This window comes from Oryctolagus cuniculus, chromosome 3, assembly GCF_051225735.1.
Source record: "Oryctolagus cuniculus isolate XC-2025 breed Fujian yellow rabbit chromosome 3, ASM5122573v1, whole genome shotgun sequence".
In the NCBI taxonomy this organism is placed as follows: domain Eukaryota; kingdom Metazoa; phylum Chordata; class Mammalia; order Lagomorpha; family Leporidae; genus Oryctolagus; species Oryctolagus cuniculus.
This window is the reverse complement of record NC_142869.1, coordinates 164,533,535-164,559,829: the sequence shown is the minus strand read 5'-3', so window position 1 is coordinate 164,559,829 and position 26,295 is coordinate 164,533,535. Positions and strand designations below refer to the sequence as shown.

The 26,295-nt window shown below is 53.9% G+C and overlaps 1 protein-coding gene and 1 long non-coding RNA gene across 2 annotated transcripts in view; one reads left to right on the top strand and one right to left on the bottom strand.

Moving 5' to 3' along the window:
* RBM28 (RNA binding motif protein 28) overlaps nucleotides 1-8,073 on the top strand; it is a 33,125-nt gene extending 25,052 nt beyond the window's left edge. The window contains exons 15-19 of the mRNA XM_002712070.6: nucleotides 1,871-2,020; nucleotides 2,321-2,395; nucleotides 4,579-4,838; nucleotides 5,378-5,477; nucleotides 7,528-8,073. Coding sequence (XP_002712116.2) covers nucleotides 1,871-2,020; nucleotides 2,321-2,395; nucleotides 4,579-4,838; nucleotides 5,378-5,477; nucleotides 7,528-7,662 — 720 coding nt within the window. The 3' untranslated portion in view covers nucleotides 7,663-8,073. The remainder of the gene's footprint in view (nucleotides 1-1,870; nucleotides 2,021-2,320; nucleotides 2,396-4,578; nucleotides 4,839-5,377; nucleotides 5,478-7,527) is intronic.
* A 16,726-nt stretch (nucleotides 8,074-24,799) lies between these two features.
* On the bottom strand, nucleotides 24,800-25,981 carry LOC149127581 (uncharacterized). Its single transcript, XR_016231013.1, has 2 exons — nucleotides 25,632-25,981; nucleotides 24,800-25,181 (listed from the first exon to the last, which is right to left on the bottom strand). It is a non-coding gene; the product is annotated as an uncharacterized LOC149127581 (long non-coding RNA).
* Nucleotides 25,982-26,295: the final 314 nt, after the last annotated feature.

The following is a 26,295-nucleotide window of genomic DNA, read 5'->3' as shown; positions in this document are numbered from 1 at the left end:
ACCGGCGCCCATATGGGATGCTGGCACCTCAGGCCAGGGCTTTAACTCACTGCGTCACAGTGCCAGCTCCTCTTAATTCTTTTTTTTTTTTATTTATTTTTTATTTTTTTTATTTTATTTATTTATTTTTTTTTTATTTTTTTTTTTGATAGGCAGAGTGGACAGTGAGAGAGAGAGACAGAGAAAGGTCTTCCTTTGCCGTTGGTTCACCCTCCAATGGCCGCCGCTGCAGCCAGCGCACCGCGCTGATCCGATGGCAGGAGCCAGGAGCCAGGTGCTTTTCCTGGTCTCCCATGGGGTGCAGGGCCCAAGCACCTAGGCCATCCTCCACTGCACTCCCTGGCCATAGCAGAGAGCTGGCCTGGAAGAGGGGCAACCGGGACAGAATCCGGCGCCCCGACCGGGACTAGAACCCGGTGTGCCGGCGCCGCAAGGTGGAGGATTAGCCTATTGAGCCACGGCGCCGGCTCAATTCTTTTTTTAAAGATTATTTATTTGAAAGACAGAGTTGAGGGCAGCAGGGGAGGCAGATGTATCCCGTGTTCACTCCTCAAGTACCTGCAACAACCAGGGCTGGGTCAGGCCAAAGCCAGGAGCCTGGAACTCCATCCAGATCTCCAGTGTGAGTGGCAGGGGCCTAAGCACTTGGGCCATCTTCTGCTACTTCCCCAGGCTCATTGGCAGGGAGCTGGATTGGAAGTAGAGCAGCTCAAACTTGCACTTACTGTCTGTGACTCTGCCTCTCACTTAAATAAACGAATCTTTTAAAAAAAAATCTATTTTTTTGAAAGAACAACAGAGAGGGAGGACAACAGACAAAGAGGGACACACACACACACACACACACACACACACACAGATATCTTCCATCCACTGATTCACTTCCTCAGATGGCCACAACAGCCAGGTCTGGGCCATACTGAAGCCAGGAGTCAGGAGCTCTGTCCTGGTCTCTCACTTGGGTGATGGAGGCCCAAGTACTTGGGTCACCTTCTGCTGTCTCTCCAGGTGCATTAGCAGGAAGCTGGATCGGAACTGGAGTGGCCAGGACTAAAGCCGCGCTCCAGTATGGGATGCTGGTGACTCAAGTGGCGGCTTAATCTGTGCCCCACGCTGGGTAGTAGGCACCCAGAGAGTAGGCGTTTAGAGGACGGGAACCTCACTGAATGCCTTCCTGACAGTGCAAGGCTTGGCGTAGATACTGGACGTAAACCAAATGTAGCATCCAGTTGTCCCCTGTGCTTAACTCCTCCATTACATGGGCATGACAGCTTCTATGAGTGGTAGTGTATAAACATGATTGGTTTCCTGAAGGTATCTTACCGTACCTCAGTTTGCTAGGATTCCTACTATATGCAGCTGAACAATTTGGGGAAAATTCATGCCAGAGTAGATTGGACTTCCAGCAGAGCTGAAGCCTTGTCCTGCGTGTTAGGAAGGCTCTTTCCTACCCTGAAAGGTCTGTCTTATTTGAAGCCACCAGGCATTCCTTCCTGTTTCAGTAGTTTCCTTCCTGGGAGCTTTCTTCTGCACTAAGATCCACCGTCTCCATCCTCAACAGTCACTGTCACAAAGCTTAGAATAGCACACACCTCCCAGCTGTATGTCTTGTGAACAGGTGGCTCTTCCAAGTTTTCCTTGGGAGGTTTTATTTTATTGTATGCTTATTTGTAGATGTGCGTCGATGTCTGTAAACTGTTCGGGGTAGGTGTACTCTATATAAGATGGGCACTCCTAAGTGTTACTCTGGTACAATATAATTGAAGTCTGTTTTTCCGTCACCTGATTTCTTACAGAATCTGTTACAGCAGCTCATGCCAGGCAAGACTTCTTACTCTGAAGACTGACTGTTTTCTTATTCTACTCGTAGTGCAGGGTGATGCGAGACCTGAAAGGCGCCCACGGGGCAGTGAAGGGCCAGTCCCTGGGCTACGCCTTTGCGGAGTTCCAAGAGCATGAGCATGCGCTGGGAGCCCTCCGCCACATCAACAACAACCCCGACATCTTCGGGCCTCAGAAGGTGAGCCTCGCCCCTGGGGGGATCCGTTCCTGGGGCCACTCGCCTTCATGCCGTGCCCTCTGCATTTGAATGGCGGGAAGAGTGGCAAGGGTGGATGGGAAGGGGGGTGAGCGGTGGGTCCAGGCGATAAGGGGATGAGAGGGAACTATTTTAGAGAGACTGCTTGCGAAAGTGGCCCTTCCCTTCAAGAGGTGAGCATTGCAGAAGAAGAGAAAGGAGTGGCGGTGGGGGACCGCTCAGCTCGCTGGCCTCAGAGCTTCAGGAGTCTAATGAATGACGTCCTGTCTCCCCCCGCTGCAGAGACCGATAGTGGAGTTCTCCTTGGAGGATCGGAGGAAGCTTAAAGTGAAGGAACTGAGGATGCAGCGCAGCCTGGTGCGGAGCTTTCAATGCCCCTCTTCTTCCGAAGGATGCACCGCAGCTTCTGTTTTGTTCAGTTTGTGATTCCGCGCCAGGAAAGCTGGTTTTTTGTTACCCTCTTCCTGATACGCTCCAGGCTGTCTCTCCTTTGGTGGCCCACTTGTGACAGTGCCACGAGAGAAGGGAAGGACGGGGAGGAGAAGCAGACCCCCGTTACTGCCCTGGGCGGTTCTTGTGCAGCGTTTGGTGATGATGAGTGTCACGCTTAGTGGCCAGCCTGAGGTTTGACAGTACCTGTAGTTGCCAGCTGTCCTCTCTTTAATTCTCCTTTCATCTCTTGTGGTGCCTGATGGTTTGGTCCTGTTTTGAATCTACTGTGGTACAGAGGGCAGAGCAAATGCACGCTCACGCTCGGACTCTGGCTCTGCTCGTCCCTTGGCACATTGTTACCTCTCTGAACTTCAGTATGTAAATGGGTGAAAGATCTTCGCGTCCCATGGTTGATGAGGATTAAATGAGATACCACATGTCACTGCCTCGCATAGCACGTGGCAACACCACGGTCCAATACTCATTTTCTTATCCACCATCCTCCAGGACACACAGGCCAGATTACTCTAGATTCCATAACTCTCTCAGCTCTCATCAGTACGACACCTCAGCTTGCACAAATAGCAGCTGTTTGTAGTCTTGGTGTGTGCCTAGAGCATGGCCAAGAGGTGAGTGATTCCAGTGGCTAAGACAGTGGTTCTGGGTGGGAAGCCTTGGGATCTGGCTGGGAGGCCCTGGGATCTGGCTGTTGTTTGAGACAGCTTTGTTCCAGATAATGGAATCGTTACTGCCCACAGCCATGGCTTTGAGGGGGTTCTGAAGCCGCAGCCTTCTTAACCATCCAGATTGCGTCACTTGTTGCCTCCACTACTCTTACATGCAGGTGCTGTTCTGTGGATTGTCCTCTCTGACTCACTTTCCATACTCAGATGACCCTTCCTCAAGTCCTTCTCCCTCTCCTCTTGAAAGGGATAAGCCCTTGTCACTTGGATTCTTAGGAATTCCCTCAAACCATCTTGGTTTCTACTGTGCTTTGCAGGTGTGTCTCACGTCTCCAGGAGGCAGTAAGTCCCAAGAGGGAAACACTCTGTTCTCTGCTTTTGTGTTGTCACCACTCATCAACAGACAGGCATGCAGTGGGCGGATACTCGGTGTGGCTTGTGTCGGTGAACCTGTCTGGATTTTGACGATGAAAGGGCAAAATGATGCACTTGTTACATTAATTTCACTTGAATCTTCTTTTCCTTCCACCTCAGTGCAGATAAATCTGGAACATTCTTTGTGTCTTCCCACAGCACCATTTCCCTGTCATCTTCATTTGTTCCGTCTGGCGTGCTCTTTTGTTTATGTCCGTCCGAGTTTCTGCCATGTCATTTTCTTCTCTCTGAAGAAATGTGTGTAGTGTTTCTTGCAAGGTGGGTATACTGGTGAGACTACCTCAGTTTTTGTTTGTCTGAGAAAGTCTGTATTTCTCCTGCACCTTTTGAAGGATTAGTTCATTGGAAATAGAAGTCTAGGTTGATGATTTTGTTTTTCCTTCAAAACTTAAATATCCCTCTCCACACTCTTCTTGATTTCACAGTTTCTGAAGAGAAATTGTACGGAATCTTGTCCTTACTCATCTATAAATAAGATTTTTCCCACCTTGGCTTCTTCTATGATTTTACCTTTGATTTTCTCCAGTGTGACTGATAGGTGTAGCATTGGGTAGGGGTTATCACTGTGATATATTCCCTGAGCTCCTGGATCTGTGGGTTAATGTCTGATTTTGAAAAATTCCTTTTGTTAAGGATTTTAGTTCAAATTCTCTAGCTTCTTTCTTTCTTCTTATGGTATTCCCCTTCCATGTATGTTATACCATGTGTAATTGTCCCCTGCTGCTGGCTTTTGAGTCTGGGGTGAGCACCCCCTCCCCTCGTTGTGTGTTAAGGGAGGGAAGTGGCTGTGTTGTGCCCCCACTCAGTAGCTGCCTGTTACTGTGCTGTGATCCTGTGAGTCACTTGGCTTCACTCCGCTGTGGTCTGCAACGTGTGGAGGACAAAGCCCCCTTCTTTGACCAGGCTCCCATCAAGCTCCTCCTCGGTTGAGTATTTTCCACAAACACACCTCGTCCTGAAACCAGGTGGCTTGTTTCTTGCTTTCTGCAGCAAAAAGTGAAATCCAAGCCTTCAACCAACGAACCCCAGAAGGAGCCACCAAAGCCTGCAAAAGGCAAGCAGCAGCAGAAGGGAGCTCAAAGTCGCGCCGTGGAACACAGCAAGCCACCCTCCAAGCAGAAGGGGAAGGCAGGCTCTACTAACTGGATGGGCTTCCAGACCAAGGAGGAAGTGGAGCAGGTGGAGCTGCCCGATGGGAAGAAGAGAAGAAAGGTCCTGGCGCTCCCCTCGCACCGAGGCCCCAAGATCAGGTGAGCTGCAGGTCTGTCTTTGCTTAGCTCTCTTCCTCCTTGTGGCATTTGCTGGGTGAAAGTGATGCTGAGTGCTGTGCCAGACCCATAAGGAAGGGGAATACATACACAGTCCTGCAACGGGGAGGTGGCGCCCTTGGGCCAAAGGTCACTGGCAGAGGGGATCCCGGAGCAGGCTTCTGGGGCCGGCTTTTGTGCCATTTGTCTCCTGTCTTCCTCTGTCAGCTGAGGCCACATACTTGACGTTCATGTAGTTTCTGTTTGGGGCAACAGGTCAGTGCTATGTAAAATAGTCAATTTTTACAAAATATTTGTTAAATTAATGAAGGTCTTTGAGGTTCTCATGAGGTCTTAAGCAAACATAAAAAGCAAAAACAATAATCCTACAAAGGTTGAGCCATAGCACAGTCTGGCATGACTTAACCTCTCACGGGCTCAGAGAGCGCCAGTGTGTAGAAGGGCATTTTCCTTGGCCTGAGACAACTTACGGGTGCTGTGTGGAGAAAGGACGCAGGCTGACACTCGCCATCTTATTTCAGGTTACGGGACAAAGGCAAGGTGAAGTCCCTCCCTCCCAAGAAGCCCAGGCCCCAGGTAAACCAGCTGAAGCAAGAGAAGCAGCAGTTTTCTTCTAAGCAGGTGAGTTGTGCCGGGCATCCATCTTTGCGATGGCGAGGTCCCTGGGCTGGCAGCCACTGTCCTACCTTGGCTGGTTGAGCAAAATGAAAAGCCTTGGGAAAGTGAAGAGAAAAGCAAATCAAACTGCCATCTGTCACTCCGCTGTGACAGTCACCTAGTCCCCGAGCGTGCTTCCCCCACCAGGGTATAAGGAAGCAAGCCCCACTTCACATGTAAGTGCGCCTCCTGTGGCAGGAGATCGGTCGCTCAGGGAAACCTCAGAGTGCGCCTCTGACTGACCAGGCTGTAGCACACTCAGCATGCCATTCTCATGTCTGCTGAAATGAATAAGAAGCCATTAATATCATCTAGTTCACAGCCATCTTAGAATTGCCTCAGTTGCCTCAAAAGCATCTTTTATGCTTGGTTACTGCCAGTCAGGTCCCCAACAGAGTCCACACATTATATTCGTTTTTTAGGATTCTGCACTGCTTTTTCAGTCTAGAGTCTAGCCACTTGTTCCTGCCACCACCACCCTTTTTTCCATGCTGTTAATTTGCTGGAGAAACCAGGCCAGTTGCCTTTAGAATGCATTCCATTCCGATGGAGCTGCCAGCCTCCTTGTGCTGCCATTTGCCTTGTTTCTTCTGTGATATCTCATGTGCCTATCAATCGGTATTGAGTCGAAAGACTTGATCAAGTTCAGTTTTCTTGCCAAGAGTGTTTCATAGGTAGTTCCTTGTTTCCGTCCATCATGTATGGCACGTCATACCTGTCATACCTGGTTGCCCATTTGGCCTGATCCTAGGGCTTAGGGACCATCTGTCTTAGTCCTCCACTTACAAAGTTTTCCCCCATCAATCTTCCACCTAGTGGCTTTAGCATCCATTGATGAGTGTTATACAAATTCATTATTTCATTACTATAGAATGGTGATTTTCTATGATTTTTTAAAAATTTATTTGAGAGGCAGAGTTACAGACAGAGAGAAGGAGAGACAGAGGTCTTCCATCCTCTGGTTCACTCCCCAGATGGCCACAATGGCCAGAGCTGAGCTGATCAGAAGCCAGGAGCCAGGAGCTTCTTCCAGGTCTCCCACGTGGGTGCAGGGGCCCAAGCCTTGGGGCATCTTCTACTGTTTTCCCAGGCCATAGCAGAGAGCTGGATTAGAAGAGGAGCAGGTGGGACATGAACCAGTGCCCAGTGGGATGTTGGAGCTGCAGGTGGAATAGCTATGGTTGTCTACTTCCTTGGTGACCAAGGTTTCTAGTACTGTGACCTCCTGAGTTTGCGGGTACTGGGTTGACTCGTTCCGGTCGAAGGCTGTCGTTTCCTTGCCGTGTGTTGGCAGCTGAAGCCCCGGCAGGGCGGTTCCTGAGACTTCTGACACGCTCTTGTCTTCGGCAGTGTCCTTGCTTGTTTCTGAAATCCACACCTGGTTTTTCATAGTAACATTTTCCATGAACCTTTAAAGACGCCTCACACGACAGGATGTCCAGACTCGTCTGTAGATTTCTTTTCTAGTCCTGGCGTTAGGCATTTTCCCAAGGAACTCTACTTCCTTTCAGTAGAAAATTGCATGCAGCTTCTTGAGCAGGTAAGGTCAGACTTTCTTCTCCTCTTTCCTGTTTCCCTTAAGGTAAAAAGAAGCATTTGGTTTCCATCCCACTCAAGAAATCTGTCTCTGGCAAATCTGTAACCCTGCACTATTATAGGAAACCTATCTCTGAAATCCCATGGGTAGTGTTCTTGGTAAAGAAGCAAGGATGCTTAAACCCGAGGCTGACTCATCCGGATCGACATTAAAGTGAACTTTTGGTAGCTGGAGTCAGAGAGGCCTCCGAGCGCCAGATAACACTCTGGTTGGCCCTGTACTCACACAGCTGTGGCCCAGTTTCTTGCCAGTGGACGGTGCCTCTTGGACTTGCATCTCTACGCGCTCACTGGAAATCTGCGTCTTTCTTGTGGACCTTGGTATCTGTGCCTGCTTCTGTTCTCTCCCAGGTGGTCTGCGAGAAGGTGGTATTCAGTGTTTGAAGTGGATTATCTCGTGTTTCCTTTTTATTTGTAGGTTCCTAAGAAGAAAGCTAAGGGAAACAAGGCAGAAATCCACTTCAACCGGCTGGTCGAACAGTATAAACAGAAACTCCTGGGGCCTTCCAGTGGGGCACCCCTGGCCAAGAGGAGCAAGTGGTTTGACAGTTGACGACGTCAGCAGGCTGGGCGTGGAGCAGGCTCGTGTGCGTCTTGCTGAAGCTCCCAGGCCTCCCCTCCCCGTGTCTCTTCCTGAGGGCAAGAAGATGCTGAGGGCGTGGCCACCCGCCATGAGGCTCCCTGGGCTGTGCACATCTGAACTTGGGCCCCGCCTCCGGTGCGTGGTTGGTTAGCCACAGAGACAGACCCGAAAACGTCGTGGTCCTTGTGTATTGTCCAGAGTGTTTTGTGAAGTTATGTCTTCAATTATCCATTTTATTCAGTGTTTCTCGAATGGGGACGATTGTAAAAAGCATTCTGGAGTGGTGAATTTTTTAAGAAGTCTGTTTGGTTAAGCATCTCCTCTAAATGAAATGTTGTTTAGCTTTCTAAATAACAGACTATCATTTCTAATATAGGTGAATCCTGTATTACTTGTGAATGTTTTTGACGTGCCTAACTAATTCAACTAATAACACCTGTGTACCAGACCATTGACCAAGTAAGAGCAGAGAAAAGTGCTTTCAAACCTAACGCAGCAGGTGGGAGACACTGGAAAGTAATCGAGGGCAGAGAGGCCTGGGGTGGGGGTGAGGGGGGGGATTGTCACCTAGTAGGAGTTTGCCCAGTAAGAGGGTTGTTGCTGGTGGTTGACTTTTAGCTGGTTTGCAGTGGCTCACGGACCCTGGCCTGGCCGGCGATGGCCTGCGTTTCCCTTAGAGGGCACCTCCTCTCAGGAACTCGGAGGGCTCGTGGGTGTGGCAGAGAAAGCGGGGAGCAGGAGGCCCAGGCTCTCGGCTCATTGCCATCCGGGCCTTTGAGTCAGATGTTGTCTCTATCTCTATAAGGATCTTGGTTTTCTCATCTGTAAAATACAGAATTAGACAGTGTTTTCTCTGATCCTTCCCAACCCTAACCGCTTTCCCTCATTCACTCCTATTCATATTCCTGTTACTCCTTTGTCAAAATTTGTAAAGGTGTTAGAGGATCTAGGGAGTGGTGAATATGTGAGAGTGAGGGTCCACCAGGAGGTGATGGCACAAGGAATGGGCTCTGAGGGGGACTCGCTGGGGGCAGACGAATCCCATGCCCAGATCCAAAAACCCAACCGGAGAGTTTCTGGTGGAAAGTTTGAGTCTGTGGATTTCGTCGGGTGGAGCGACAGGCTGGCCGCCACGTGTGTGTTGGCTCTGTTAGGCTGTGTTACTACACGTTGTGATGTCTCAAGTGAATGAGCTGCCGGTACTGCGAGCTGGTCACCTCACCTGTAAGACACACAGATGCCCGGGTTGGTGAAGGAAATCAAAAGGCCGGGTGGCAGCAGAGCTGGTCCTGAGTTGATCGTTGTTGAAACTGCTCACGGGTGAGCAGAGGTGTGGTGCTGCAAGAGGACTTCAGGGAGTTCCTGGGAACGTGGGGTCAGTAGATAAGTTTATTTGGTGCAAAGCATTTTGAAATGGGTGCATAGATTTTTTTCATAACATGCACTGTTTAGAGACCCTTTGTATTCTCCTGGCTTCTGTGAACATTTGAAATTTTCTGTAATAACAGAACAGTCAAGTGAGTGGCTGACGGAAGTAGTATGCACCTGCCTGCGATGAGAAATCTTGGGGTGGCATAGCTGGGGGTGCAGCCCAGGGGATGTGGAGGCAGCTGAGTGAAAGCCACGAGGGAGCCAGTTTTCGCTCAGTGTAGGGAAGAACTTAGCGTAGCTGTCTCAGGGGTGTGAGTCTGTCTCCGACTGTGGCACGGCCAGGGTGCTGTTCAGGGGCTCCACTGCCCGGCAGCTAAGGTGGAGGAGATGGTAAGGATCACCCGGCTCATTCGTATTTGGCCCCCAGGGTGACCAGAAGACTGGCCTCCGGTACCTCCCTGGTCCCTGAGGGCCCTCCTGGACACTCTCTGGCCATCCTGTCTGTAGTGACCTTCCTATACATGTCCTCACTAGTTCTGCACCTTGCGATGGCTCAGCTCCTGCCCTCCAGCGGTTTCTCATCCCACTTGATTGACGTTTCAGCTCCTTCCCACGGCACGCGGTGCCCTAGGTGCTCCAGCCACTCCGCGCACCCTCTCCGCTCCGTTCACGTTGGGCCACAGCGGCCTCCCCTCAGATCTCTAGACGTCACCACCTGGGCGCCTTTGCGTCTGCTCCCTCCGCTGGAGGGCTTTTCCTTCCGGCTCCTCCTGGAGCTCTTCCGGGGCCTCCCCACGCCCCACCCCGCGGAGTTTACTTACTTTCCAGCTCTACTCTGTATCTGACCTCGTTTCCTCAGAGTGTACTTTCTAAGGGGGACTTTGTCTTCTTGTTTGCTCTTGTAGACCCAGCAGCTGACCCTGGCATGTAGTAGGTATCAAATAATTGTTGAGAAAAGCATAAGGGAAGAAAAGAAGAAACAGGACTCAGTGGACATCGAAAATGTTAGGTGTGCAGTTCGGAGTTTTTGGTTCCCAAGGCCCGTCCAGTGCTGTAAGGGGTGGACGCTCTCACAGAAGTGTTGCTGAGCCAGGGACGTGACTGTGTCAGAGCAGTGTACCGGTGAACAGCTGACTGCACCAGATGCCCTTGACAGTGCAGACGAAGGAGGGCCGAGCGTCTGGCTTGGCCATCACGACACTGCTTGGAATGAACACATCCCATGTCAGGGTGCTTGGTTCAAGTCCCAGCTCTGCTCCCAACCTAGCGTCTTGCTACTATGCATCGTGGGAGGCAGCAGGGAACAGCTCTCAAGTACTTGGGTCCCTGACGCCCATGTGGGAGACCCAGGTTGGGTTCTTGGCACCTGGCCCAGCCCTGGCTGTTTGCAAGCATTTGGGGAGTGAGCCAGCAAATGGAAGCTTTCACCCCCCCCAACCCCCTGACTCCCTATTTCTCTTTGTGCCTTTCAAGTAAAATGAAAATAAATAAACAAAAAAATTTTGACAAAAGATGGATGAAGGAAAGGCCATAGAGATTAAACTTTCTGGAGAGCTCAAAAGAACAGGTGCTGTATATCCAAGGTCACTTTGAGACAGTGTGACTTGGAGAGTTTCAGATGCTGTTCAGTTGCCTGGCAACTCCTCTGTCCAGGGTGGTCTGCACGGTGTGGAGGAAGTGAGGTACTTAATCAGTCCGTCTGCCTCCCAGCTTTATAGAAACATATTTTCTTTATTTCTTTAAGATTTATTTATTTATTTGAAAGGTGGAGTTAGAGAGAGAGAGATCTTCCATCTGCTTGTTCACTCTCTAAATGGATGTAAAGGCCAGAGCTGGGCCTATCCAAAGCCAGGAGCCAGGAGTGTCTTATGGGTCTCCCAGGAGGGTTCAGGGGCCCAAACACTTGGACCGTCTTCCAGTGCTTTTCCCAGGCCATTAGCAGGGAGCTGGATCAGAAGTGGAGCAGCTGGGACATGACCCGGTGCCCTTGGGGGGTGCTGGCATCACGGGCAGTGACTTTACCCACTGCGTGCCTAGTGCTGGCCCCAGTTTCTTTGGCTTCTGATTCAGAACTGGAGCTCAGCTGTAGACGAGCTTCTGTGCCGGTGAAGGGGTGTGCTGAGCCGGCTGCAGGACCCCGGCGGGGAGCCAGTTCTGAGAGGGGGGCTGCAGGGTCACTGCCCGATGGAGCACCTGAACAAGGGCAGATCCCGTTGTCCTTGGACTTGTCCTTGCTGCCCAGAGCCTGCTGCCTCTCACGTGAGGGCAGACTTCCCTGCCACGGGTCATCCCTTCGTCTCCTCACTGCACATTTGGTGGAAGGAAAAGCCCTCTGTCCCTGAAGGCAGGGGCTGCGTGGCGCTCTTCCCACAGAGCCTGCAGGCCCAGCACTGACCTGCTCAACGCGGCGGGTTCATTCAGCATCGTGGGGCCCAGTACCGGGCATCCATTCCAGGCTTTGCTGGGCTCCCAAAGGACAACCAAGCCCCTTCCCAAGGTGATGTGCGCGGAAGGGTCCTAGAATACGTGTGATGGGAAAGACCAATAAAGTGCTCCTCCCGGTGCCCTGAACGCAGGGCCTGTGTTCTTTCGGCCTCGCTTTGTCCCTGCCAATCTGGACAGTTCTCTGGGTCCCTCCTCGCTGCTCGGATGCCACCCAGTATCACAGTCCAACTGCTCTCTGGGCACCTCCAGCGTCCCAGGCCATTGCGATCCCTCTTCATCCCCGGATCCTGCGCTGGCGTCCCCTCCCTCGACAAGACATAGGCTGCTGTCTTCCCAAGTAGGGTGCGAGAACTGGCGCCCTGTACCCCAGATCCTGGCATGTGACTGTCCCGAGTGATTAGTCCTTGATGATGATGAGGATGGCGACAGGGGCACCAGCCACTCGGATGTCCGCCACAGCTCTCCCTCCCCAGCCTCTGTTTCCCCTTTCTCTCTCCTTTCTTGCTCTGCCTCCTCTCTCATTGTCAGTGCTCAGCAGCGTCTCTCCCCTCCACTCCCCCTCATTTCCCTTCCTCTTTTCCCTGTGCTGTTGTCTGGGCCTCCATCCAAGAGCAACTCTCTTGAGATGTTGCTTAACCTGCCTCGTGCCCAGGGCCCTGGCACTCCTGTGCCCTGGCTGCCGAGGGACTCCCCGCTTTATGCACAGGGCTGCAAGAAGCCAGACTGGGAAACTCCCCGCTTCCTTTCCTCCTCTCCCCCGGGGCAGACACTTCATTGTCTGCATGCACTTTCCGGCCGAAAGGTCCTCCAGGCTGGGCCTTTGGTGACGTTTTCCCTTTGGGTGCTGCCACAGAGCAGATGCTATCTTCGTATTATGGCCCACGACAGGGAAGACCCCATTCTAGCACTTGGCACCTCCTCCCACCAAGGGCCGGGCCCAGAACGTTGTCCCTGTGCCACGTACAAGAGGCTCATGTTTCTCTTTTTAATTTTGTTTTAAAGATTTTATTTATTTTGAAAGAATAAGGGGAGAGAGAGAGAAAGAAATAGATCTTCCATTGGCTGATTCACTCTCCAAATGGCCACAACAGCCAAGGCTGGGCCAGGATGGAGCCAGGAGCTTCATCTGAGTCTCCCACGTGGGTGCCGGGGCCCAAGCACTTGGGACATCTTATACTGCTTCCCCAGGCCATAGCAGGGAGCTGGATCAGAAGTGGAGCAACTGGGATGTGAACCAGCGCCCACATGGGATCCTGGCGTCAGAGGCAGCAGCTTTACCTACTGTGCCACAGCAACAGCCCTGAGGTGCATGTTTGTAATAAGATAACACGTGTTTGAAAGCACCCTGCCAGCCTCTCCCCCTTCAGTAGCACAGGGGCCGTCAGCTGCCACAGGGTGTAAAGTTGTCCAAGCCCTCAGCGCCCCACCAGCTCTCAGCAGGGGTCTGGGGAGCAAAGCAGGCCTGTGCTGCTGCCTTGGTGGGCGGTGCCACAAAGAAGATGAGGAACAATTCTTGGAGGCAGAGTGCCTCGGCCCCTCCCAAGCCAGCGGTGTCCACTTGAAGTCCAAAAGTGGCCCCCGTCACCAGCTTGGCAAGAGGAAAACCTGTCCCCCTTACACTTGGAGCAAGTGCTCCTGGGAAACTGGGGCTGGCCCGGTGCAGCTGCACTCCCCTGCCTGGCCCCACCGACAGAGCCTCCTTGGTGGGCTCAGTGTCAGTGAGCCATCCCACCTGTCCTCCCACTGACCAGGAGCCCCGTCCCCTCACTGAATCTGATTGTCATAACAAGTGTTTGTAGTCTGACTGTGTCAAACTATGGCTAAATTACAGCCCTGGTGGCCGGCGCCGTGGCTCACTTGGTTAGTCCTCTGCCTGCGGTGCCGGCATCCCATATAGGCTCCAGGTTCTAGTGCCGGTTGCTCTTCTTCCAGCCCAGCTCTCTACTGTGGCCTGGGAAGGCAGTGGAGGATGGCCCAAGTGCTTGTGCCCTGCACCCGCATGGGAGACCAGGAGAAGTACCTGGCTCCTGGCTTCGGATCGGCACAGCGCTGGCCATAGCGGCCATTTTGGGGGTGAACCAATGGAAGGAAGACCTTTATCTCTGTCTCTCTCTCACTGTCTAACTCTATCTGTCAAATAATAAAAAAAATTACAGCCTTGCAGACACAAGAGCTGGCAAAACATCAACAAAAAACATTCTTTTTCTTTCTTTTTTTAGAAGATTTATTTGAAAGGCAGAGAGAGGGAGAGACAGAGAGAGATCTTCCATCTTCTGGTTCACTTCCCAAATGGACGCAACAGCCAGGGCTGAAGCAGGAGCCTAGAACTCCATCTGGGTCTCCCACATGGGTGAGAGGGGCCCAGACACTTGGGCCATCTTCCACTGCTTCCCCATTGGGCTGTCCTCCGCTGCTTTCCCAGGTACATTAGCAGGGAGCTGGATCAGAAGTGGAGCAGCCAGGACTTGAACCAGTGCTCTGTGGGAAGCCCACATCACAGGTGGCAGCTTAAACAGCTGTGTCACAACACTGCCCCTGACAAATGCATCCTTTAAAAATCAACTGGTGGCTGGCGCCGCGGCTCACTAGGCTAATCCTCTGCCTGCGGCACCGGCACACCGGGTTCTAGTCCCGGTCAGGGCGCCGGATTCTGTCCCGGTTGCCCCTCTTCCAGGCCAGCTCTCTGCTGTGGCCCAGGAGTGCAGTGGAGGATGGCCCAAGTGCTTGGGCCCTGCACCCCATGGGAGACCAGGATAAGCACCTGGCTCCTGGCTTCGGATCAGCGCGGTGCGCCGGCCTCAGCGCGCCAGCCGCGGCGGCCATTGGAGGGTGAACCAACGGGAAAAGGAAGACCTTTCTCTCTGTCTCTTTCTCTCTCACTGTCCACTCTGCCTGTCAAAAAAAAAAAAAAAAAAAAATCAACTGGTGACGCAGAGTTATAGTAAAGGGCATTGCATATTTGATTATCGTACATTGTATGCTGGCATCCCCAGCAATGAAACACGTAGGACGCTTAGGCAGATCCACGTTTATGCCTGAGGGCCGGGAAACCCTTACCACTGCTGTAAACCCTGCTGTAAACCAGTGCGGGAGTGGCCAGCCCACTGTTTTCGGTGTCCTCGCTTCTTAAGTTGTGCAAGTCTCGCGATGACCAGCCTCCAGGCTCCTCCTCCCCGCAGGGCTTATATGTCAGGGTTCTCCAGGTCTGGGAGCTCAGTGTTAGGCCCTTGGCCCTTCACGGCCAGCTGCTGCCGTGGGCGTGGGTGTTCGCAGGAGGTCCTGCCTGGTGAATGCGGTGGCCCAGGAAGACCTGGCCCTTTCTCGACTGGTCTGCTCTGAGTGACGAGTGTTAATGGGAAGTCTCGGCTCCGCGGGCCTGGACGTGGAAAGACTTTCAGTGGGAAGGGGTTTTGAGTCCCCTTTCAAGCCGCACCCTGGGGAGCTTCCTGGGGCGCGGCGGGGGGGGGGGGGGGGTTGCACTGTCATGCCCCGGCGTGAAGTGGGCTAGCCCAGGGCTACGTGTGCTGAGTTGGTATGATGAGGCCGCAGGGATGTCTGCTGGACACTGGTCCCGCAGGCCACCTGCCTCCGTGCCTGTGCAGCTCAGCTCACAAGCCCCACAAAGGCCACCCCGTCTTAATGCTGATGGAAGCAGGGAGTCCGCCCTCTCCTGAGACCCCTTAGCCACCGGAGGTCTGTCTCCAGGGTCTGTTTAAGGAGCTCTTTTGTATTTGACAAAAACAAAACAAACAAACAAAAAAAAACCTGCTTTCCCTTTTCAAAGTAACTGCTATGAAAGCAAAGAGCGTTTTCCTTCTTGGGTTGGTGAATCTTCTCAAACGCCATCTAACTGAGGATGGGTGTTGTGGTACAGCAGGTTAAGTCCCCGCTTGGAATGCCCGCATCCCCGATTGAGCCCCGGCTCCTCTACTTCTGAGCCTGCTGCCGACTCATGGGCACCCTAGCAGGCAGCAGGTGATGGCTTAAGTACTTGGATCCCTGCCACCACGTGGGAGAAACCAAGCGAGTTCTGGACTCTTGGTTCTGCCTTTCGCATAAATAAATACATCCTCTCGGAACATAACTTCGTGTCATCAATAATGGCAATTTTTATGATGAGTAATTCGTGTGAAAATGCAGCCTTCTGCATGACCAACTCCTCCTCCTCATGGCCCCGGGGACAAAAGACACCAGTCAGGACGTGACCTTGTAGGTTTTTCTTTCTCTTTCTCTCCGGGCTTCTAGCAGCCAGTGTACTCATAGACAAACAGGTGGAAGAGAGTGAGCCGTGGATACAGCCATTTTGTGGCGCCCTTGGCAGCAGCCAGAGCGCCCAGCCTCGGTTCTGCAGCCGGCTTGCCGACGCTCAGTTTTATAACTGCCTTTCCTGGAATTCTGCAAACATCTTCGCTCCCCTAGAGGTCGGATAAAGGCTATTTGTTTTCCATAGCCCTGAGAGCCTCCTGGGAGAGCCATGGCAACTTGACGAGCGCTATTAAAGGCACATTCGGATTGAAGTGGCTGTGCAGATTAGACGGGGGCCCCATCATCGTCTTCAGGGACAGCAGCCAGCCCCGACCAGCCGGCCTGGCTCTCCCTGCTGTGTGTGGCTGCGGCTGGCCACCAGCCACCGGGGAGGGTCCCAGGCCCCTGCTGTCTTGCTCCCTGTGGGAGGATAGATGCTCTAAACTCCAATGACAGTGGATGGTAACCACCACCAACGACACGGCGCGCCCCATGCGTCGCACAGGTGCTAGTGACGATGTCCATAAGTGAAATGTGTACCCCAGAGCTCAGATGAAGACAGCAGGACACGCATGCCCAGCCAGTACAAGCTGGAAGAGAGGTTCCGGCTCTCACTTCCCCCTCACTTCATCCACCTCCTGACCAACCCCAGTGCTGCCCGCCATGGGCCACCTCCTCTTCTGGAAGTTGGACGCTCTTCCTCCCAAGGCGGCTCTCTCTGTGTCCACACTTGGCCATACCCAATCAAAGCCGGGGCTGCCTACATCTTAATCCAGCCGTTGTGCGCATGCGCGCCTCTTGCTCTTGGTCCAGGGGAGAATCGGAGCGAGGCTTGGCTTGGCTTGGTTCCAAGGGAGCAGACCGCTACACACAGAAGCGAGACAAGCGGTAGAGGCGTTTGGAAATAACTGTGACCGTGTGGTGCAGCCGTCCCACTCCCTTGGTATACACCCAGAAGTGGAAGCAGGGCGTTGAACACACAGGGGTACACCAGTGAATCCGATGTGCAGCGTAGGTCACAGACAACGGAGCACTGTTCTGCCACACGGAGAAACCTCATTCGGGCTGCAACCAGCATAGATGAGCCTTGAAAACTTTTTGCTAAGTGAAATCAGCCAGGCGCAAAAGAAACAGTGTGTGATTCCACTAGCAGGGGGTTCCTAGAATATACAAAATCACGGAGACACAGGAAATAGAACAGAATTGACCAGGGGCTGGAGAAGGGATGGAATGGGGAGTTTTTATTTATTGTGCTTTTAAAGATGGATTTATTTATTTGAAAGGTAGATTTAGAGAGAGAGAGAGAGAGAGAGAGAAGTCTTCCATCTGCTGGTTCACTCCCCAAATGGCCACAATGTCTGGAGCTGGGCCAATCCAAAACCAGGAGCCAGGAGCTTCGTCTAGGTCCCCGATGTGGGTGCAGGGGCCCAAGGACTTGAGCCATCTTCTACTGCTTTCCCAGGCCACAGCAGAGAGCTGGATCGGAAGAGGAGCAGCCAGGACTAGAACCAGCGCCCATACGGGATGCCGGTGCTTCAGGCCAGGGCGTTAATCCACTGCGCCACAGTGCCGGCCCCTGCAATAGCTTTTAAATAATGCAATTGCCAATCAACTTGAAGAATCCTCTAATCGTGGATTTCCAAAACTTTTTATACCCACATTAAATCATAGTTCCCTTTTCCACAAACTTTTTCGATATCCTCATATGTCCTGCGAGTTCTCTGTGTCTGTCACCCAGTTGTCCGCTGGGGTCTCAGGACCTCCTGATGTAGTAAGTGGAGTTGCTGCGTTTTATTCGTGGCAACTGTATTTCCCACTTTGCTATTTACATTTTACTTTTGAAGAAGATATTTTGACTATATTACGTAGAAAAAGCATTGGTTTTCCCTTTAGACGGCTCTATTTTTTAAATTTTATTTATTTATTTATTTATTTATTTATTTTGCTTATCAAGTCTTTATTGCTATTGAAAGTGTGTGCACTGGGGGCCAGTGTGTGGCAAAGTGGGTAAAGCTGCCACCTGCGATGCGGGCATCACCACCTTCTGCCTGCGGCTGCGCCCGCTCCAGGTCTGCCCGTGCGTCTGGCTGCATTGTTTGCATCTCTACTTTGTCACGTGCTTAGCCTCTGAGAAGGCGGCGTCCCCTCATTCCTCCTCTAGCGTCCTCTCATCTGCTCTTGCCCATTCCTTCTGAGAACACTTGAGATAACCATGCACACCAAACCACGGCAACGCAACGAATCTCCCTGGACTTTAAATTGGACCGTGTTGAATCCGTAGGGTGACCTACCGGGCAGCCCATCTTCCCATCAGGAGCAGGGCGAGCTTTTCCGTCTATTCGGCTCCTGACTTTTCAGAGTTAAGAAATGTCCGAGAGACAGTTTCCCAGTCCCTACCCCGAGGCGAGGCGTGGCGCTCCAATCGCTGGGTGTTTTTGTTATTGTGTTGCTGTCGCTGACCCCTCCCCTACCCGATTACATTTCTGATTGTTGCTAGTATTGCATCCGGCCACTTTATTCAATTCGACTGTTAGTTCTAATAGCTTTTCAATTTATTCTTGTGGGCTCTCTGGAACCTTTCGCACAAACCAATTCAGACGAATAATTAACTCTCCGGCTGAATCGATGACCTTACCTAAACGGGGCCTCTTCTAAATCGAGGGAATCTGGCGGGAGGAGAAGGCTGTGCGTGCACAGAGGTAGTGAGGAGCCTTGGAAATGTCTCTTAGCTGCCGTAACATGTCTTTTCAAAAATCAGTTATTCATGTATTTATTTCAGAGTCAGAGGGATCTTCCATCTGCTGGTTTGCTCCCTCAGAACTGGAACAGCCGGGTGCTGGGAATCAGGGACGCAATCCAGGGCGTGGGTGGCAGGGAGCCTCGTACTTGAGCCATCATCTGCTGCCTCCCAGGGTTTGTGTTAGCAGGAAGCTGGACTTGGGAGCAGAGCTAGGACTTGAAGCCAGGCACTCTGATGTGGAAGTCTCCAGTGGGCTCTTAACCTCCTGGCCAAATGCCTATCCCCCAGGGATAGAGGTAAATGAAATCCTTCCCAGCTCACTCCTTTTCCTACATTGTCTGTCCCAGTTTGAGTCACCACAGTCCAGCAAATTGTCCAAGCCGGACACTGAAAGGTTGTCATGGGGCGGGCATTTGGCCTGACAACCAAGATGCTGGTTGGGACAAATATGTCCCATGTTGGAGTGTCCGGGTTCAATTCCTGGCGCCCGCTTCTGACTCCCGCTTCCTGCTGGTGTGGCCCCTGGGAGACAGTGACGATGGCTCAGACGGCTGGGTTCCTGCCACCCACACGGGAAGCCTGGATTCTCCCTTCCAGTCTGCACATCCCCCACCCACGGCAGCCTGGGTGCTCTCCCTGGGGATTCACTGCTGGCAGGCTTTGGCACGCCAAACGCACAGCCGATGGAAGGGAAGTGCTCACCACCCCACCCCCCACCCCCCACCCCCGGGCCAGCCTAGGGTTTGGCTGGCTGCCAGACTCAGAGGACTCAGCCTGGAGCGAGCATTACTGCCCCCGCCCAGCTCAGGAGGGAAAGCGAGGCACGCGGCCTCACCTGGAAGCAAATTAATACCTTGCTCTTTGTGCACCCTCCAGCCCCACCTGGCTGGCAGACAATGGACCCCACAGGTGAATCCAGGGCCCAAGGCTCTTCTTGGGCCACATGTATGGATTGCCCTTGGGCCTGGTCTTCCCGCATAGTAGCAGCACTCACGTGTCTGAGCTGTGGAGTGCAGTTGCTACGGGATTAGTGGCTGTGGTCCCCAGCGTTTCAGAGCTGTGGGATCTGGTGGCTCTAGTCCTTGGTTTGGGTGGGTCTTGTGACTTAGGGGCTGGTGTATTTGGAATCGGTTGTATTTAGAGGTTCTGTGGTTTAGAGGCTGGGGCACCTGGTGACCGCCTGGAATTCAGTGATGAAGAGCACGCCTGGAGTTTCCACCCCGCCCCGCCCTACCCCGCCTCAGCAGTTCTGTCCGCCCTGTCAGTCCCCTGCTCCCGGAGCCAATGCCTTCTGCTCATAAGCAGTTCTTCAGTCCCTTGGCGCGGGCTCATTTAAAAATGCACTCCTCGGCAGTGCCTGGCAGATTTTTCTGCTGCTTTTCCAAGTTCAGCTGTTTTTGAAGCATTTCTTGTATTTCCCTCCTCCCCTGCCCCTCTCTTGCCCTCAACGTGAACTGCTCAAAGTGCCATCTGTGCATTTTCCCATGCCCGCCTCGGGACCAGCTGGGTGGGGGCGACTCGCTCTGACCTCAGAGCAGGCTGTGCGGTGGGCGGATGGAGGTGCTAGGCCCAGGCCCTCATTCTCTCTCTCTCTCTCTCTCTCTCTCTCTCTCTCTCTTCCCATGTAATTCTGCAGACATTTGCCGACCATCTACTATATGTGAGACACTGGGCTGTGTAAGGAAAATCCACCTGTGATTAAGAAAGACCTGGATTCCGCTGGGGCTGGTGTTGTGGTGCAGCCGGTGAAGCCACAAGGCTGGCACCCGTATCAGAGCCTGGCTCAGATCCTGGCTGCTCTGCTTCAGATCCAGTTCCCTGCTAATGCGCCTGGGAACACAGCAGATGGCAGCTCTGACGCCGCGTGCCAGCATCAGGGCCAGCCTGCCTCTTAAGCCCTCTCTGTGTGTTCTCCCTCCTTTGTAGGCCCCTGGCAAAGTCCCAACCCAGCGTGAACGCGGCCACGACTCCCCACCGTGCCGCGTGGGCTGGGACACTCTGATGCGCCCCTGCTGAGCCCAGTGACCAGCTGCTTCTTGTCACTCCTCCCGCTGTGGCGTGTTTCAGACCACCAACATGCCGTCAGCACAGAGATGCAGCAAATGTATACAAACTCTGGGGCACAGAGAGTAGAGAAACAGTTAGGAAGTGATATGTCTGGAACGTTTGTCTTCTAAAGTGGAATTTCTCTATCGGTTGTTTTATAGGATTTAATATCTGCAAGACTCGTATCTTCACGTTCACGTGCAACAAATAGCACAGGGAAGTCTTTCCCCACCCTGCCTCCAGCAATGACGTCTTAGTCCCGGCTCACAGCCAGGACACTGCCGTGGGTACACTCTCCCTGCCTCGCTCGGACGCCCCTGACTCTATGGGATCTGAGCTGCGGGTCTGGGGATTTAATTCTCCACAGTCTCACTGCAGTGTGGAGTAGAATGACTCCATCCCGACATCCCCTCTGGCAACGCTTCTGTGCCTAACTGCTTCTCTAACCCTCTACCCCCTGCCAACCAGTAATCTGCTCGCCTCTCTAATTTCGCCATTTCGGGTATGCTATGTAGGTAGAAGCATTCAGTATAAAGCCCCTTGTGGAGGCCGGCATTGTGCTGCAGTGGGTTAAGCTGCTGCCCGCAATGCCAGCATCCAATATGGGTGCCGGTTGGAATCCCAGCTGCTCCACTTCCGATTCAGCTCCTTGCTAATATGCCTGGGAAAGCAGTGGAAGATGGGTCAAGTCCCCGGGCCCCTGCACCCACACAGGAGACCTGGATGTAGTTCCAGGCTCCTATCTGCGGCCTGGCCCAGCCCTGGCTTTTGTGGCTATTTGGAGAGTAAACCAGCGGATGGAAGCCCCCCTCTCTCTCTCTGCCTTCCAAATAAATTAAATAAACCTTAAAAAGAAAGCCCGTGCCACGTGAGAAAGGGGAGTCCATATGTACTGGCTCCTGGGCAGGGCCAGGCCGCTCTGTACGGGCACCTGGAAGCCTGGTGGGGCGGCCGCTTGTTCTTTCTTTCTCTCCTCCTGCTCTTAGGCTGTGGCTTGAATGTTTGTCCCCGCATTCTTGGGTTGGAAACGCACTCCCTGAAGTCCTAAGTAAATGGTGTTCGAGGCGAGCCCTTGGGTCCTCAGGCTCTGGATGAATGGGGTCCCCAAGGGAGCGGGCCTGGTACAAAGGCCGGGTTGGCCAACTTGGCACTCTGCAGCGTCCCCCCGCCCCAGCAAGGGGCCATCACCATGGGAGGCTCACGGCCGTGGGCTGTCCAGCTCCCAGGACCCTGACAAATAAGGGTCTTTTCTTTCTTTCTTTTTTTTAAATTTTATTTTAATTCGTTTTTAACAGCTGCAGTATAGTTCATGGATACAATTCTAAGAATAGGATAGTCTCTTTCTCCATCCCTCCCCCTCTTTTTTTTATTTAAATAAGCATCTCTCTCTCTCTCTTTTAAAAGATTTATTTATTTATTTGAAAGGCAGAGTTACAGAGAGGCAGAGGCAGAGAGAGAGAGAGAGAGAGAAGTCTTCCATCCATTGGTTCACTCCTTAGATGTCACAAAGGCCGGAGCTATGCTGATCCAAAACCAGGAGCCAGGAGCTTCCTCCAGGTTTCCCACATGGGTGCAGGGGCCCAAGGACTTGGGCCATCTTCCACTGCTTTCCCAGGCCATAGCAGAGAGCTGGATTGGAAGTGGAGCAGCTGGGACTTGAACTGGCACCCATATGGGATGCCGGCACTGCAGGCGGCGGCTTTACCTACTATGTCACAGCGCCGGCACCCAAAATAAGCATCTTTTTTTTTTTTTTTTTTGACAGGCAGAGTGGACAGTGAGAGAGAGAGACAGAGAGAAAGGTCTTCCTTTGCCGTTGGTTCACCCTCCAATGGCCGCCGCGGCCGGCGCGCTGCGGCCGGCGCACCGCGCTGATCCGATGGCAGGAGCCAGGAGCCAGGTGCTTTTCCTGGTCTCCCATGGGGTGCAGGGCCCAAGCACCTGGGCCATCCTCCACTGCACTCCCTGGCCACAGCAGAGGGCTGGCTTGGAAGAGGGACAACCGGGACAGAATCCGGCGCCCCGACCGGGACTAGAATCCGGTGTGCCGGCGCCGCTAGGCGGAGGATTAGCCTAGTGAGCCGCGGCGCCGGCCAAAATAAGCATCTTTTAATCTCATTTCCAAAACTTTTCAATAACTCTATAGATCTCTCCATTGATTTTATTATTATTATTATTAAAGATTTATTTATTTGGAAGGCAGAATTACAGAGAGGAAGGAGGGAGGAAGGGAGGGAGGGAGTGAGAGAGAGAGAGGGCTTCCATCTGCTGGTTCACTCCCCAAATGGCCTCAGTGGGCAGAGCTGCACTGATCCGAAGCCAGGAGCCAGGAGCTTCTTCTGGGTCTCCCATGTGGTTGCAGGGGTCCAAGGATTTGGGCCATCCTCTACTGCTTTCCCAGGACACAAGCAGAGAGCTGGATCAGAAGTGGAGCAGCTGGGACTTGAACAGGCACCCTTATGGGATGCCTGCATCAAAGATGGCAGCTTTACCCACTACGCCACAGTGCCGGCCCTCAGTGTATTTTATTTATCGATAACCCACTCTTAGGAATTCTGTTGGAGCAGCAGCAAATGGACTAAGACAAAGGGCTCTGGACGAGACCCTGTAGCCAGGAGAGTCTGGGATGCAGGTGAGGGAAGGCCGCCAGCCCAGAGTCAGGCAGGGTTTTTGTGGCGAGGGGTGCAGGAGAGGCGAAGCTGCAGGGCCCAGGCTCTGAATGCAGAGGGCTGCACTCGTCCCTGTCGCCCCAGCCCCTGTGATGGCAGGAACTCAGGTGTCCTCCACGTGTCTGGAGGAGATCAGAGCGGGAACAGGCGGGCCTTCGCTTTGGGGTTGCCAGCACAGAGCACCCTGGCTCCTCAGGCACCCCTGCAGAGCCAGCATGAGGTTCCCGGGCCTGCCACGCTGCGGAGGTTCTGTCCTTCCTCTCCGTGGTGGCACTGCTGCAGCCTCACGGTTGCATCCCAGGAGGCAACTGCGTCCCAAGAGACGTGAAGATGGGACCCGAGAGGCTACACTAAGGACTCCCCGTGAGCTCAGCCAGAGAGGTCGCCCGCCGCCGCCTCTGGGCAGTCAGGGGGGGAGTCACCCCAAGAACCCCATAGAGGCTAAGGCTTCTGTCCTCTGAGTCAGCAACAGACCAGCCAGCACTGGCTTTCTGTGTGTGTGTGTGTGTGTGAGTGTGTGTGAGTGTGTGTGAGTGTGTGTGTGTTTGGAAACAAGTGTGGATGCTGCTCAGGCGGCTCTGGAATTGGACAGCGAGGCAGGGGAGCAGGACCTGCCTGCATGTTTTGTCCCCAAGCCACACTTGGGGCACCTGCATTCTCTCATCTAGCTCACTGCAGTGCAGAGAGCTGGGCGTTAGGACGCTTCCTTCCCAGGTGAGCAGGTGGAAGCGCCAGCCGTGTGCCAGGCCCCTGAGAACCCAGAGCCATATTCAGCGGAGGGCAGGGTCCAGGGCTCCAGACACACATTCCTTCCCCCATCTTGGCCTCACATGGGCTCTGGAAGGGGGTGGGCGTACCCATCCGGCAAGGCCCTTCCTCTCCTGCTGGGGCAAGGAAGGAGGCCTCAGGAAGAGCCCCAAGCTGGGGGATTTGTCTCACTCAGCGCCCAGGCCAGGGTGTGTCCATTGCAGCATCCGAGACAGCAGGTGCATGGGTTCAGTTGCTCACTTGAGCAGGGTGGGGTGGGGGGATACGAACGTGGGGGCAGGCTGGGGCATGCAGGGAAGGAGAAAGGAGGAGAGCCCTGGGTGAGCGTGCCCGGAACACTGGAGCAGAAGTGGGGGCTTCTGGGGTTCCTTAGTGGTCCTGGAGAGGGCATGTCCAGGGCATCAGGCCTCTCTGCAGGCCCAGCTAGGAGTCCAAGTTCAAGTGGGTGGCCTTTGTGAGACCCAGGGAAGGGCACACAGGGCTAGGAAGGCCAGATTTAGCAAAAAAAAAAAAAAAAAGAAAAGAAAAAAGAAAAGAAAAGAAAGAATGCCCAATTCGAATTTCAAATGAACAGCAGCAGATGGTTCTTTGTGTAAATGTATCAGCAGATAGCCCACAGATAAAATGTGAGTGTAAGTCTATCCCCAGCACTGCTAAGGACATACTTAGACCCAGGCGAAGCCCAGGCAGTTCTAGCCCTACAGAGGACAGCGAGAAATCTCGACTCAGCAGGGCTGCCGGCCCGAGGGGAGGACTACATCTGTGCTGGCAAGGATCTACCCAGTGTTCCCTCCAAATCTTGGTGCTTAGAGAAGTTCTTGGCTTGCTTTACTTGGTTATTTTATTATTATTGCTCGGTTTGGCTGCTGCAAACGCTGTGGATAGTAAAAGGACCTACTTATGGGATAGTAGTAACAGAGAGTCAGACGCACTTAAAGGGACCGAGGTCCCCCAGGGAGGAGGCGTTGAGAGAAAGGCAGCAACGGGCAGGTGCAGCGCTTGCCGGACCCCTGGGGTCCAGCGCCCAAGGCGTCCCCCACCAGTGCCCGGCGCCCAGGCCCTCCGGAGTGGACCTGCAGCCGCCGGGACAGGGAAGAGGCCCCCCAGCGCGAGTCCCCGCCGCGCGAAGCTGCAGATGCGGCTGCAGCCGCCCAGGGCGCATCTGCCCCCTCTTCGCCCCGTCTGCTTCACTGGGCTCAGCTTGGCTGACTCGGAGGAAGGGAAGAGACACAGGATGTCAAAACCGACCGACAAAACCAACAGCGATAAAGGGAAATGTGCTGAGCGGGTGGAACTGGCGGTGCAGTCCAGCGAGTCCGCGGGCGCGCGCGGCGGGGCGCCCGCGGGGCCCAAGTCAGGGCGCCGGGATCTGGGCAGGAGACGGGAGCACTTCGGCCCCGGGGGGAAAAGAAAGGGAGGGAAAGAGTGGGGGCCGGGGTCGCAGGGTCATGCCCTGGAGACAACGAATTCACACAGCAGAAAGGAGACGCCCGCCCCGGGGAAGCTCCACGGCCGGGGACTGCGGGGCAGGTGCTGCGGGAGGACACCAGGAGTCTCAGGGTCATGGCCTGCTCTTCCCGCCCGAGCCCAAGCCCAAGACGCTCACACTCGGTTTCGGACCCCGACCCGGACGAGTTTGCAGCTTCCCCCCTGACCTGGCGGCCTGGGCCCTCTCCGAATCCGCGTTGCAAGGGCAGCTTTCCTGAAACCGCGAGCGCACGCGAGGGCTCCGCCATTTCAGGCCGTCTGCGGAAGGTCCCGCGCCCCCTCTGGCCCGGATCCCACCCTTGTGGTTCCAGGGTCCCTTCCCGTCCGATCTGCTCGCCTTCGATAGCGGGCGTGACTCCAGGGTTCGGAGGCCGAGACCCGGGCGCTGGGCGCCGCCTGCTGTCGGCGGAGCTCTGGTCCCGCGTGGGGCGCGCGGGGATTCACTCGCGCTGTCTTATTCCACGTCCACAGCAAACCCAGGCCCCTGCTTGAGCTGGGAGACAGAACCCCGGCGGCGGCCTCGGAGCCCGGCTTTTAACCCTTGACAGCCCTGGCTCCTGCTTCTCGGAGAGCCGCGGCCCGCCCCCGGGGGCTGAGCAGGCGCGAGAAATAAAACCTGGCTCCCAGGCTGGTTTAGCCTAGCTCATGCGCTCGGAGGCACAGGACTGCGACTACTGGGTGGCTCCGTTGGGGGCCCTTCCGCCTGACACGTGTATTTAGGAACTCACAAAGGACGCAGGATGTGGGTTTTTCGGGTGAGAAAACTGAGACCCAGAGACGTGCACGCGTTTGCCCAGGGCCACACAGCATCGGGGTTAGAACCCGGGTGTC